Below are 14248 nucleotides of genomic sequence, written 5' to 3'. Positions count from 1 at the left end.
CCGTCCCCGCCCCCCCCTTAAAACGTATTTTGTGTCGGCCGCGCGCCGCCCTCTTCCCTTTAACCCCGCCCCTCCCCCCGGAAGCGGTAATGCTCCGCCAGCCACACGGGAAGTGGGGGAGCTCGAGACTCTCCTCACTCTGGAGCAGGGCCGCGGGGGCAGCGCGTGCGGCGGGGGGGAGGGGGATCCCAGCACGGACCGGCCCATCCCATCCCATCCCGGCCCGCGGGGCAGGGGGAGGAAGGCGGCGGCAGCAGCAGCGCTGGTCCCATGGCGCGGAGCCGGAGCCGGGGCTGAGGACCCCGCCCGCCCATGGACCCCGCCGCGGCGGCAGCCGCCGAGGAGGAGGAGAAGCAGCAGCCGCCGCAGCCGCAGCCCCAGCAGTCCCCGGTGATCTACACCATGGAGAACAAGCCCATCGTGACCTGTGAGTGACCCGGGCGCCGCCTGCCGCGGCTCGGGCCGGGGGGCTCCCGGGTCCAGCGGGTTTCGTGGAGGGGGGTGGTGGCGAGTCCGCCCGGCGGAGGTGACCGGGCCCGGCCTCCCGGACTGGCCCCGCGGCCAGCCCCGAGGCTAGCGGGGTCAGGGCTGGGAGCCCGGGCGCTCTGGGAAGGGGCACGTCCGGGGACACTTCAAATCTCCCAGTTCCTAACGCCTCAGGAGAGAGAAAGTGGCGGCTCTAGGAAGCCGGGGCGCCGCTCACTACGCTAGTTCCTTTTCTTTTCTTCCCTAGTTTTTTGGAGCGCCAGTGATGATGATGATGAATAGCCAGTGTGATTTTTCAGGCTTATAACACTGCACTGTTGGGTTTACAGCCCGTGCAGGGGCACCTACGTTTCTCTAACACTAAACGTTTATGTGGATTAAAAAAAAAAAAGTAGTAAACGTTTATTGATGTTGAGGTTTTGTAAAAAGCTTGGCTTTGATGTCAAGTATCAGGGGGTAGCTGTGTTAGTCTGCATCTACAAAAACAACAAGGAGTCTGGTGACACCTTAAAGACTAACAGTTTTATTTGGGCATAAGCTTTCGTGAGTAAAACCCTCACTTCTTCGGATGCATCCAAAGAAGTGAGGTTTTTACTCACGAAAGCTTATGCCCAAATAAATCTGTTAGTCTTTAAGGTGCCACCAGACTCCTTGTTGTTTTTTGGCTTTGATGTTACTCTGGATAGTCTTATCTACAGAAACAGTAGTTAATTCTAACAGATTTTAGAAGAGCTGTTCATGCTTCATAATGTAAACCAATCAGTGTTGGAGATTAGGATGAGAGCTAATGTTTGGCGCAAGCTTCCTTCCCTATGCCTGCCTACTACACAATTTTTTTAACTGTCTGGTGCTGGCTACTGTCAGAGACAGAATACAGGACTAGATGGGTTTTGGGGATGAACCATTATGACTATTTCTATGTTTTTACAGAATCAAAAGTTCCTATTAAAAAACAAAAATTTCCCTTAAGAGTATAGGAACATGTCTTCACGACTGACATAGTGGAACATGCGAGATAGTTTTCAAACTTTGCTATGTTTTAACTCTTGGCACCAGAATTTGAGATTCATTTGTAGGCATTATCAGTTGCTAGCAACAAGGAATTCGTTCAAGTATGGCCCAATCCTAGCAAATGTTTTCATCCTTCAAATTGCAACAGTCAATTCCATTCAGGTATGATTGTGGGAAGAGGGAAAGGCATGAGAATGCTACTCTGTCCCATCTGTCACTTAAAATATTGGTGCTTCTCTGCAAGTCCTACTCAATCCATCTGTCCAGTTTTATGGGGTATCTACTGGCAGTTGCACAGTTCTTATAAGAATTATTTTTGGAATGCATGTTAACACTTCAAAAAAAACCACCTGATCAAATGTATAGTTATGCTGTGATGAGCTGCTTTTGGAAAAAGCTGAGGGAGAGGCAGGACAGAAGGTAATTTTAGAGGGCGTTGGTGATTAGGCAGGAGCAAACCTGAGGCTTGGAGAAGGATAAAGTCTAGGGAGGGATGGGATCAAATCAAACACAATTAGCAGATTAGAGTTTAGTTGAATAACAGTGTAACAGTTTTAATACTGTAGTGCTGTCTCGGAATACGTAATCATATCAGCTTCATACGGGTATGGTCTGACTTGGTACACGCCAAAAGCAGCAGTTAACTGGGAATTATATCAGGAAAAAATCTTCAGTATTTTATTTAAGTATTTATAGACTTACAGGCACTTCCAGTTATAACAGTGAGTGGTGGTCCCTGTAAAAACATCAGAGGCTCTTAATTGTTGTATGAAAAGTCCAGAGAAACAGTTAAACTTAATTGAAATTAGCAACTTCTTCCCCCGTTTAACAAAATGGAACTGTTAACTGCTTGTTCATAGTGTCTGTTGGGCCAGAGTTTTCGTTTTTTTTTTCTCCCCCCACTTTCATATCAGCAACATGAGAAATAGCCTATCCAAAAAGTTCTGTCAGTTGAGCACACTGAATACTTTAGTGCTATGTGCTGTGCTCACTTCCAAGCTATCTATAAAATAAACCCAAACCCATTGGGTAGACAGTGCACCTTCTTACTTTAACAATGTTACATTTTTGTATCTGAGTTCTGTAAAATCTGTCTGATTTTCTAGACTGATTTGGTACATGGAAAAGACTCCTAACTATAAACTTAGTAGGATTTACTTATGCAGTCTGGAATGATGTTTTCACAGCTTGCAAAGTACTTAAAAATACGTGGTCTTTTTTAATACGAGTACCTGTGCCTGTTTGTTTCTTCTTTGATACTGCTTGTAAGCTAAATTTAATGATATGTAGAACCTTCCTTCTATTTCCACCTACTCCAAGAACCTTTCAAATTAGTTTCACTCCAAACTTGCATTAAGAAAAATACACATGAATGAAACTTTAAAAATGTCATCATGCTTTCCTTATTACAGTATTATGTTAATATTTATAGGGCTAAGGAGGAGGGCATTCATAGACTCACTATTTTTAACTGTTACCCACCCTTGCCAAATGTGACTTCAGACTGAAATATTTTGTGCTTCATATCAGGGTCTGTTATTCATCTGTCAATTCTGATGAAACTTGATTGAGTTGTTTTTGAACTGAAAAATACAACAAAAATTCTTTGAGTAACTGCACTCATACCTCTTAAAACTTTTCAAAATGCCACACTTAGAATTCCATTCTCATTTAGCACCAATCACTTTGGAATTAAAAATACATCTGTGTTTTTACAAACTGTAAGTGAACTTAGTGCTTGTGAAAAGTGTTGGGATGACAGCCCCAAAGACTGAAATCACCTATACACAACATAGATGTGGTAGACCCAGCTTGTGGGAGATGCGGTATGCATTGTGGATGTGCATAGCTGAGGATTTTTTCAGGGCTCTGTGGAAGTACTTCTACAGATCTATATGTGAATCTAGATATGAGCTATAAGACTACTAGGGCCCTTCTTTTTTGGTTTTTATTTTGTTTAATTTTCCACAGGAATTTATCAGTGTTTATTACCACAACAACAAAAACAGGTGAAAATCAGTGCAAAAAAATATTAATAATTTTTGTGGGTAAATCTCAGGGTTTATTTTGGTGGACGGAAAGATGTGTGGGGGAGGGAAAAAGTATTCAGTGGATTAGTGCTTTGAATTCCGTTCATCAATGTGGTTTGCTGCAGAAACTAAAACCGAACTCAAAACACGCTCCTCTGAGTTTAAGAAAACAATACATCTCTAATCCCCAAATAAAATTTTCGTTTGAATAAACCGTTTTCTGTTGTAGACTTAGAACTATTAGCCTATAAATATTTACATATAATAATTGGGCCACACCATTTGCAGTGCATACACTCAACTTCATCCTTTTCTCCTGTTTGTTTTTTAAAAACTTTTGAATACTTCCTTATGTTCTGAAAGGTACTCTGATACAGATTTTCATTTTCTTCCCATTTTAGTGTATCAGATCTTTAAACTGTTACCTGCTAACAGCTTGAAATGTGTGCGTGAGATTCATCAGTATGTTCAGATGCTCACGCACTTCAGAGCTTGTGTGTCTCTTTATTGTGTGCATCTTCTAGATTAATACATAGTATACACATATTAATGTATTATCAAAATACATACATCTCATGCAATGTATTGTATATCCTAATATAAATATATAAATAACTTGTTTTATATTCAAATAATATAAATCATTCAAATGATACAAAAGTAGGGTGGAAATCAGAAAAAAAATAATGTACTTTATGTAAAACCTGGGAATTTTTTTGGTAAAAACCGGTTTAAGCTGAAAACAAAGGGGCTTAAAGACTACATACCTAAATCTGGCGAGTTCATAGTAACCATGACAGTAAAGCTTGAATGGTTTGTGACCTCATCAGAATTCTGAGTTGTTTTCCATACCTTGTCAATTTCCTGCGATCTTTTCTGTACTTGATATCACCTGAGAGAAAATGCTTTAAATCTTACACCGTACAAAATGTTCATGTGGCTAGTACAGAAAATAATTTAACATAAGTACTTTATTGGTAGCCGGGTTATGATGTTAGAAGTAATTCAACACATAATAATACCGCTTACTTTGTATACTGCTGTTCTTTTTTAAAATAATGTGAATATTCTCTTGTATTTAAAAAGGTTTTGTGATGTACAATCTTCAGGTACCTATGACTAGGAGTAATATTTGCCCACGGTTGTCAGTAGGCTCTTTATGTCTGATTAAATGTATAAAAATTTGATGTTGAGGAAGTGAGATACAAAGAAATAATGCCAACCAGTTTCTGGTTATATGAATTAAGGGTGAACATTGAATAAACTGTTTTTTATACTCTAAAAATATCTTTTCTGTTACAACCACGATTGGATCCTTCTTCACTGTTCAGCGTCTAGTAAACACTTATATTGTGAAATAGTCCTCTTTTAGAGATATTTCTGCCAATCTAAGAAACCTGTACAGCTGTTCTAAATTTAAAAAAAAAAGTTGGAGGGACCCAGTCCTTTCTGAGCTGAAACTCATTTTGAACACAATCCTTTTCAACAAGCTGTATTTTAAAATAAAAAATAGTTGCTGCCATAGGAAATCATAGGAAGCCTGGAAATTGCTTTGGAAAAAGTGCTACTTTTTTCTAAAGCAAAATGTAACCTCATGCCTGTGAGTAGTTCTGCTCTATCAAAATAATTCATGGCAAGATCAAGAATTCCAGCTTTATCTGTGTTTGCTGCTTTATAGTGGGATTATTATGTTTAAATACAGTATAAAAAAGTAGTAATTTAGTTTGATACAACCCATCTTGTGAAGTCCTATCAGTGATTGTCATAAGTGTACCTTGGAAAGTAGTCTTTACTTAACATGGAAACATACCTGGCTTAAAATCTTTACTCGCCAGTGGTGACTAGTCCTCAAATGGTCAATATCTTTTCAGAATTCAAGCTTGGATTTCTGAAATGGAAATGTTACACATTTTGGTGGTAACAGAGTGAAACTGATAGACAAGTCAGTTTAATGATCGGTATTCAGAACCTTGTAAGTAGTTTCTGTTCTATTTAGGTTCTTATACTATACAAATTGTTTAGGTGTCTGAACACCTTCTATTTCATATCTGTAAAATTATTCACCCCCAACAGAAATGTGACTGTTAAGGAGGGGTTGAAAGGTAACATCTTTTTCAATAGCATCACTGCAAAGCAGTTTAGGACAGGAACTCAAGACTGCTTTGTGAAATTGAAATTGCAAGAGGAATTTAGGTAAGAGAATGCAGTTGGCCATTTTTGGCATATAGGCTGGCAAAATATAAATATTTTTAAACTTGACAGACTAATATAGTTCTTATTCACTTATATTCCCAGGAAAAAAATCCTTAAGGTTGAGAATACATATAATTTAGGACCAACAGTAATTTAAGCAATAAAAATCCCAACATGAATGTGATAGTTACTTGAAAAACAAAAAAACACATTAGAAATCTAGGACGTACAAAGTGAAGAAATTATCATTGCCATGGAGGTCTGGCTACTTCTCCTGAAATAGCCATTGGGGCTCTGTATAATGGTATGAGTAGCTATTTCATCACGGCCAGTTTCTGCTGGGTTGCAAACCAGAGAGTTAAGCCGGAATCCAACACACTTTGTGCATGGCTGTGTTGGACTATGGGTACATTGCCAGCATAGCCCTGATTTCTAGTTTCTCTTTCTCATTCATGTTTATTCTGGAAGCATAGGAAGATAATTACTGAACAGGAATATACTTTAGCTTTCCATTGTAGTATATTCACGCAACAGCTGGAGTCTGGAAGATGACTAGTCATATTAAGTGGTTCAAGTAAGTTTCAAGCTTTTGGAGCCAATGCTGCTGCAGAAGTATTACTGTGCTGCAAATTTATTAATTAACGAATGTTCTTTTAATGTGAACGGGCAGTATTTGAAAGTCAGGTAACTGAAGGGGAAAACTGACAAGTCTTGAACTCAGGTCTTTGTTTTCCTTTGAATTAACCGATCTCACTAACACCTTAAAACAGTACAGACTGCATTCCTTGGTATCTTAAGTTACTTTTTTAAAGGTTTGAAATTTCACATTTGTTCTAAAATGCTTAATACTATCATCCATACATTTTGAAGAATAAACAAATTCTAAAGGATTTTAGATGCTCTGAACAGTAATTCCCAGGATATTCATGTACTAGCATGTCAGAATGTTCTTACAAATATATATATATAGACCAGTGTTCTGATGATATAGCCTGGTTTCCTTTAACTGACTTGCTATTAAATTGTTGTTACTATCCATACTCTCCATTTTTAATCATAGAATGATACCATTTGGCAGGGATCTGTCAGTGAGTCTTCTCTGGTCCATCTCCTGCAGATTGACTACATTTTCGCTGAACTATCCCTAATAAAGCAATACCTCAGATGCTTGTGTTTTTGCAATTTCCTCAGCAGCTGCTTCTTTTGTAGTTCTTGTAGTTATGCAGGTCTTTAATTTTCCCTGCTGTAGCTTAAGCCCATTATTTTGTTATATTCTCACTAAATGAGTATTGGTCCCAAAGAAGTAGAGAATTGCACATAACACTTTCTCAGCAGAAGAAAAAGAAAAATCTAAATAGGGTTTCATCATTTGCATTTTATCCCTGTCATTGCTGCTGCAGAAGCACTGTAATGCAGGGCTAGCAGCAAAACTGCCACTGGTGCAGTTCTGGGGATGAAAGCTGTATATGCAGAAGCTAGGGGAGAAGTCAACAGTACAGGTTAAGAGAAACAAGGGGAGGGATGATCCAGGGAAGAGATGCACACAAATGGAGAAAGAGGAGACAGGAAAAAATAGGAAGAGAACTGTTGCAGTTTGTGAGGAATAATCGTCTTGTAGATAAGATCCTGGACTTGGGCCGGAGAGTTCTTGTTCATATCCCAGCTCCTGTATCACAACCTTTGTGACCTTAGACAAGTCACTTGCACGGTTATGCTATATCTCAGTTCCCTTTGTGTAAAACAGGACTAAATACTTTATCTCACAGAGAGGTTGTGAGGATAAATTCATTAATGTTTCTAAAGTGCTCAGATACTAAGTGTCCATTTTTGGCCCAACAGGGTCTAGAAGTGCTATGCAGAGTGCCTTTCATTGTTCTTCTAAGCAACTGTCGCCTTGAAGGAGAAGCATTTGTGGTCTGTAGAGGGAGATGAGTCCAGCTTGTTGTTGCCAGAGAAATGTATGCTGTCATTGCAGAGCCTTTGAGGGAGAGAAGTTTTAAAGAGGTCACTGAGGGATGGGAGGAGATAATCCTTCTCTCAGCCCCCCCTCTCCCACCCCCCCCAAAAAAAACAACAAGAAGGAAGTGCCTCCCTGCCTGGGAGGGAATAGAAAGATCTACAGAAACAAGTGCAATGTGCAACCCAAATCAGAAAAATGTGTGGGAGTGAATAGTCTTTTTAATTTTTTTGTTAGCGGTAATTGTTAGATTTTTTTTTTTTGGTAGTTAAAGTGATTCATATTACCTAGGGTTGTGCTACAGGTGTCTTTAAGCTGTAAATGTCTCTCTCTTGCCCTCAAACATAATGAAATCTCTGTAGCCCATTATTACTCTCCAGCCAACACTTTGCCATTCTATACTTAGTTGAGGAAGAATTCTCCCCCCGCCCCCTTCCAGATGAGGGCTGCCTTACATTAGCCAAATTTAAGGGATACAACAACAAAGGATGCCTCCTTCTAGTAGTGCATCTTCATAATTTTTATGTCTACAAGGAAATCCAAGGTTTACCTCAGCCAATTCCAAAAGAACAAATATTTTCTCTTCCCAGGAAGCAGCCTGGCTTCAATCCTGTGGAAGGTTCTAAAATTGTTCATTTCCCATTTATGCACACCCTTTCACCTCCGTCCCACATCCTTTGCTATACTATGGGTTGGAGGTCCTTTCCTTCTCCACAGCTGATTTGTGCCCTCTGAGTATTCTTACAGTGAAGGCAGATGGCTGTATCCCATCCAATGAAAAGGGAATTTACTGTTTGCCTGCCAGTTGAAGGATGGGGCCTATACAACCTGTCTCTGTTTGGTATCTTTCTGAAGACAGAAATTACCTGAAATTCTGCTGCTTTGAAGTTATCGTCACACAGGATTTCCGTCACTTTGGGATTCTCCTTCACTTTTATATTTCAAGAGTTGGTTTATTGACATCCTTGAAACATGTCCCTTTTTGTGAGACTGTTTGTATTTGTGTGCAACTGAAGTTTGTGTGGGAGCTCCTCTTGTGACTTTTAAGAACTCACTCTAAGTAGTTCTAGAGGGGGCTTGAGGTAGTGGCATTTGAATAGAGCATGAGGGAATAAGCGCATGCTCCAACTACTGATGCCTGACAGCCAAAAATCACAGAGCTAGAGGAGACTTCCAACATAGCTTGTGCTAGAAAGTTGAGACCCAAGAGTGGGAATCTTGCATGACATAGCCTTCAAAGGAGCAGAATTAGTTATGGGATATTTCCTTCTGCTGTTCTAGACTTGCACTTCTAGGTTTGTTTGTCTAAATAATCTCATGAGTCTTCTCGCTTTAGCAGCGGAAAGCACACTAACTACTTAATTGATAAGTGTCTGGCCTTTGTCCTATCCTGAGTATCATCTTTTAATATTACACTCTGTTATAAATAGTCTAGGTACTTGTCTTGTTTACCTACAACATCTCTGACCCTGTATGCCAGTATTCTGTAGGTGATGTTTGCATAGAATAACCTTAAGTGCTACTACTAAGTTAAGCCAAATTTGCTGATTTTCTTTATTCCCCCACTAGACAATCTCAGAAATGTTTATAGTCCTTTTGGTGATTGTAGTATTTGGTAGTTGCATTTGTTCCATTTTTGAGATAGTTGATATCGCCAGGAAAAAAGATGCTTTTCCCCCCTCTTCATCCTCCGACTCCTTCTGCCCAGATCATAAAACCTGCTGACAATTTCTGGTATTTGCTTAAAAAAATTATTATAAGTAGCACTATTGTTCACGTTATTTATCTTTGTAAAGTTGATTTTAGGGCCTTGGTTTCTTTCCAGACAAGGAAAGTACCAAAGTCCTTCAGTTTCGTTAGATATTCTCTAGAATTATAGATTTCATGTTTTGTTTCGATAGTACCTAAATCTAAAGGCCTTTCATATTTATTACAGTAACTTGAAATGGTGCCATCTGATTTAAGCTATTTAAATACTATATTTAAACTGAGTATACCACTAAATACTGTACATTTTTATTACCAACGTTAATAAAAAGCATAAGAATGAACTCTTCTGAGGAGATTAGGTAGCTTGAGCGCTTGGTTGTGGGACATATAATACATTCTATATCTTGGCCCCCAGTTAAAATCTAGCCTACGTTGGTAGGTCACCAAACAGCCGTAAAATAGGAATGGTTTTGAATTACATACCAGTGCACATTGGATTGAATCCGAGACTAGCAGATTAAAGGCACTGTGGACTAACACCTTGCCTGAACGTTTAAACACCAGTGCAAGGTGAGTGTACGATGCTATAAATCTGTAGCAGCACTAAGAATTGAACACTAGTCTCCTGAATCTCCGTGTACAGTGCCTTAACCACAAAACTATTTCCCCCCCAGATATGTAGAAAGTTAGGTACCCAGAATTATAAACTACTGTGACATTACCCAGGGTACAATTTAGACTGTTGAACAGCGGTCCCCCCCCCCTCAATTCTCCAATCTGGGGTGCCTTTACCCTGTTTTGCTGTGAGAGCAACCACTCCTGGTCTGCTCTCACACAGCCTCCAGCATGTAAATTACTCCCACCTAGGGTGTCCAGCTAACAAGTGTGAAATATTGGGACATGGTGTGGAGGGTAATAGACACGTATATAAGGCACAGCCTGGAATATCGGGACTGTCATTATAAAATCAGGGCATCTGGTCACCCTACTCCCACCTATACTGTGTGAGTGCTATGGCCAGCCACTCTTGAAGTACACTGTAGAGCATCACCAGCCAACTTCCAGTCCCAGACTCTCCTCCAGAAAAGTACATCTTATACTGCCCAGCCCTCTCCTGGACAATAAACGCTCATATAAAGTTCATTAATAGAAAATGATATGCACAAATCCTGTTCTCTCAAATGGAGTTTCTCAAACACTTCAGTCCAATAAAACAAGTTTATTAATGACAGAAAGATTTTAAGCAATTGCAAGTAACGAGGCATAAAAGTAATTGGTTACAAGAAAAAAGGTAAAATGCAGCTAATATCTAACTTAAGCTAAATGAATTCAACGAAAAGGTCTCTCACCACATGCTTCAGCAGTCATACTGGCTGGATTCCTTTCGGACAGGACACCTCCAGTTCAGTGTTAGTTCCCTTGTCCTTCAGGTGTTGTTGTTGGCACCTGTGGAGACAGGAACCCCCAGCTGTTCTTTTGCCAAGATATAAATTTCTCGCTCACACCTTTTCCTGCCAAATAATAGCCACTTGACCAGCTGATAGTCCATTTGATATTGTTGACACCTGGCTGAGGCATTGGTTTACCTTTTGTTTCTGAGGAACTAGTTTGTGGTTCTTGTGAACTTGGAACATGTCTCAGAAGGGACATGGGGGGAGGGATAGCTCAGTGGTTTGAGCATTGGCCTGCTAAACCCAGGGTTGTGAGTTCAATCCTTGAGGGGGCCATTTAGGGATCTGGGGCAAAAATCTGTCTGGGGATTGGTCCTGCTTTGAGCAGGGGGTTGGACTAGATGACCTCCTGAGGTCCCTTCCAACTCTGATATTCTATGATTCTATGATTCTAAGTATTATATAGTAGAATCTTAACTTTATATACAATGTTGCCACACCATTTTACCAGGACAATAATAATCAGCAAATTGTGAGTTTTCAAATGATCTCTCACAAAGCATACTTTGTACAAAATGTTGTAGTCTTATAAGAGGGGTAGACATAAGGGTACAGACTGCCACAGCTACTCTTGAAAAAATTGTGCCTGGTTCCCTTTCCTGTAAAATGGACATAATGCCTGTATTACAGAGTTCATTGGTTTAGGGCCTAATTCAGCACCCATCGAAGTCCAATGAAAGACTTATAGATCACCAGTGCTAGATCCAGACCCTCTCTTTGCAAAGTGCTTTGAGACCCTCTGAAGAAAGACAGTGTGCAAATGCCAGATATATTTCACGTTGTATGACCCTTCTTGCATCTTCCAAACTCCTGATGAAATTGATGGTTCAACAGTGAGTAATTGAAGGAAAAAATAAAAGTACTTACTGTAAGTTCAGACATAAACCATTTGCAGATAGAAGGTGGTTTATGACTCTGCGATTTTGCTGCTCTACTCTAGATGCCTTCCTGCATGCTCCCCTAAGGAACAATATATGTGCTGTCATTCCCTTGTAAAGAACTTTGCCTCATCTCTTAAAGTCATGGAAACATTTTTACTAATCAGAAGTATGCGTCTCCGTTTGAGTTAAGATGAACCAGACTTTTTAAACTTGGTGTGGTAGCTTTAGTTATATTTAGGGCCCTACCAAATTCATGGTCCATTTTGGTCAATTTCAGTCATAGGATTAAAAAAATTGTAAAGTTCAGGTATTTAAATCTGAAATTTCAGTTTTGAATCCCTGGGGGTCCCAACCTGAAAGGGGGAAGTAGAGGGATCCCAAGGCTATTGTTTGGGAGGTTGCAGTATTGCCCCCCTTACTTCTGAGCTGCTGCTGATGGCAGTGCTACCTTCAGAGCTAGGCTCCTGGCCAGCAGTCTTGGAGCTATCTGCAGCTGGGGGAGGTTCCTGGAGGTGGGTCTGACCCGACCCCAGTAGCCCCTGCAGGGGAAGAGGAAGTCCAGTCACTTCCCATCCCAGCCGGGACTAGCATCTGGAGACCAGCACACAGTAAGAACCCCCAGCCCTGCTTCTCTTCTACACTAGCCAGATTTCACGGGGGAGATCAGATTTCACGGTCCGTGATTCATTTTTCATGACCGTGAATTTGGTAGGGCCCTAGTTATATTCTAGGTTTTCAGCATTAAAAGGCCGAAATATTGTAAATATATATCTAACAAAAATAAAATTACTTTAAGAGGTGGAGGAATATGTATAGAGCCAACAAAACTGACTCTCTGATTCATCTAGCATTGCTTTTTTTTTAGTCTGCATGAATGGGATGCATACATGACTACATCTAACTCAATACCTCTGGTTCTTTGCTCACGGGGTGCTATTTAATCTGGTATAAACTGTAGGTCATGTGAAATGCTACATACTTATAATTAAAAATCCTGGGACTCTTGCTATTTGAAAAATTATTGGTGTAACAAGGTTGTTCATTTAAGGTTAGGTTGTTTTCCAAATTTCCAAATAGCTTCTTTTATCACTTTAAAATAATACTCTGTGTACAGTATATAGTAGAGTGCTTTATCAGTTTGCAGCAATAGATCTCCTATCTAGTCTTCCTCAGATGTGGAAGTTATGATCAGTCTGTTAATGTTATTACTTTTTTGACTAGGGGTCATCTAGGCTTTCTTCTCTCCAGGTCTTTTCACCCTGCCCTTGCCATGAGGGATTCTGTTATAGTGTTGATCCTTTTGGCTCAAGAGTCTAAATGCTGAAGTCTTCGGGAGTATCTGCTAGCCGGGTCTCTGGGGAGCAAAGTGAAGTGTTCCATTTCATTACATTCACTCTCCAACAATAAATTTTGGGATTTTTTCTTTTTAGCCTTTGATAGCCCTTGGATCAGAACTGTCATTTCCCATCTATGTGCCACCGAGCCGTTACTAGACCATTAAGGTGTAGTTCATTTTGTACAAACTGCTGTGACTTGAAAATCAGTAGCTGTCCTCTGTGGCTTGGCTTCTCCAGCTACTATAGCTTGCTGTTAACACAAAATCAGAGATAATGGGGATTAAATTTGTTTCAATGTTAAACTTACAGTAAATTTCACAAACTGTAACCTTAAATCAGTTGTAAGGTCTGGTGTAAAGCTCCTGGATTGCAATGCAGGAAGAGTACTATGGTGAAGACTGAGTAGCAGAATTTCTATGATACAGTACAGGCATCTGGAGATCATTGACTGTACAGTTCTATTTCAGACTATCTTGAGAAACCAGGGTGGATGAAAATGGATGATTAAAAAAAATATTTAAATTGGATTATTTTGATTTTATTTAATGTTTTTCTTTTTAAAAATAAACAGTTTAAAATGAAATCTAAATTTAATACAAAATTTATGAAGCCCTACACATTATCTCTTAAAACATTTAAAAATAAATATGCTGAATCCATGAGCCTCTATCAAAAGTTAAAGGCTGCTTTTCTATCTAAAGAAAGAATGAGGGGGAAAATGATTTAACTTTTGAGGTCAAGGTTTATTATATACATGGCACTAATAAGTGGTACTGTGTAAGGGCTTGTTTTGTTTAATAACTTTATATGCTGTTTTGTGTTTGTTTAAATACCAGTTACCATCCTAATATCACTTGACACAATAATCTAATAAATAATAGATTATTCACCATTTTCTAGCATACTGCAAATGTACAGTTAATTAGAATCTGAAAATATTAAGCTATATGATTGCTTAAATAAATATATATAGTTTTAGTGTACCCACCTAGGTAGCACAAATGTTCCAAATCTAGTGTAAAGGCTCTATTTAGTTGTAAATCACAGATTTTAATGGTTCTATTAACCAGTGCAAATGCATCTTTCTCTAGAAAGTAACTGAAGTACAAATGGAAAAGTTGATTAAAATGGATTTAAATAGCCTTGATTTAAATCAATTCACCCTGTAAGAAACTTTACTAAGTGAATAATA

The 14248-nt window shown here is 39.5% G+C and overlaps 1 protein-coding gene across 1 annotated transcript in view; it reads left to right on the top strand.

Moving 5' to 3' along the window:
- Nucleotides 1-249: 249 nt before the first annotated feature.
- LOC112119902 (trafficking protein particle complex subunit 10) overlaps nucleotides 250-14248 on the top strand; it is a 102800-nt gene continuing 88801 nt past the window's right edge. Inside the window, exon 1 of the mRNA XM_024218795.3 lies at nucleotides 250-427. Within this exon, the coding sequence (XP_024074563.1) occupies nucleotides 313-427 (115 nt within the window). The 5' untranslated portion in view covers nucleotides 250-312. The remainder of the gene's footprint in view (nucleotides 428-14248) is intronic.

Source organism: Terrapene carolina, unplaced genomic scaffold (assembly GCF_002925995.2).
Source record: "Terrapene carolina triunguis isolate 2854851 unplaced genomic scaffold, T_m_triunguis-2.0 Scaffold26, whole genome shotgun sequence".
In the NCBI taxonomy this organism is placed as follows: Eukaryota; Metazoa; Chordata; order Testudines; family Emydidae; genus Terrapene; species Terrapene triunguis.
The sequence above is the reverse complement of the archived record's forward strand: the minus strand, read 5'-3'. Positions and strand labels throughout refer to the sequence as shown.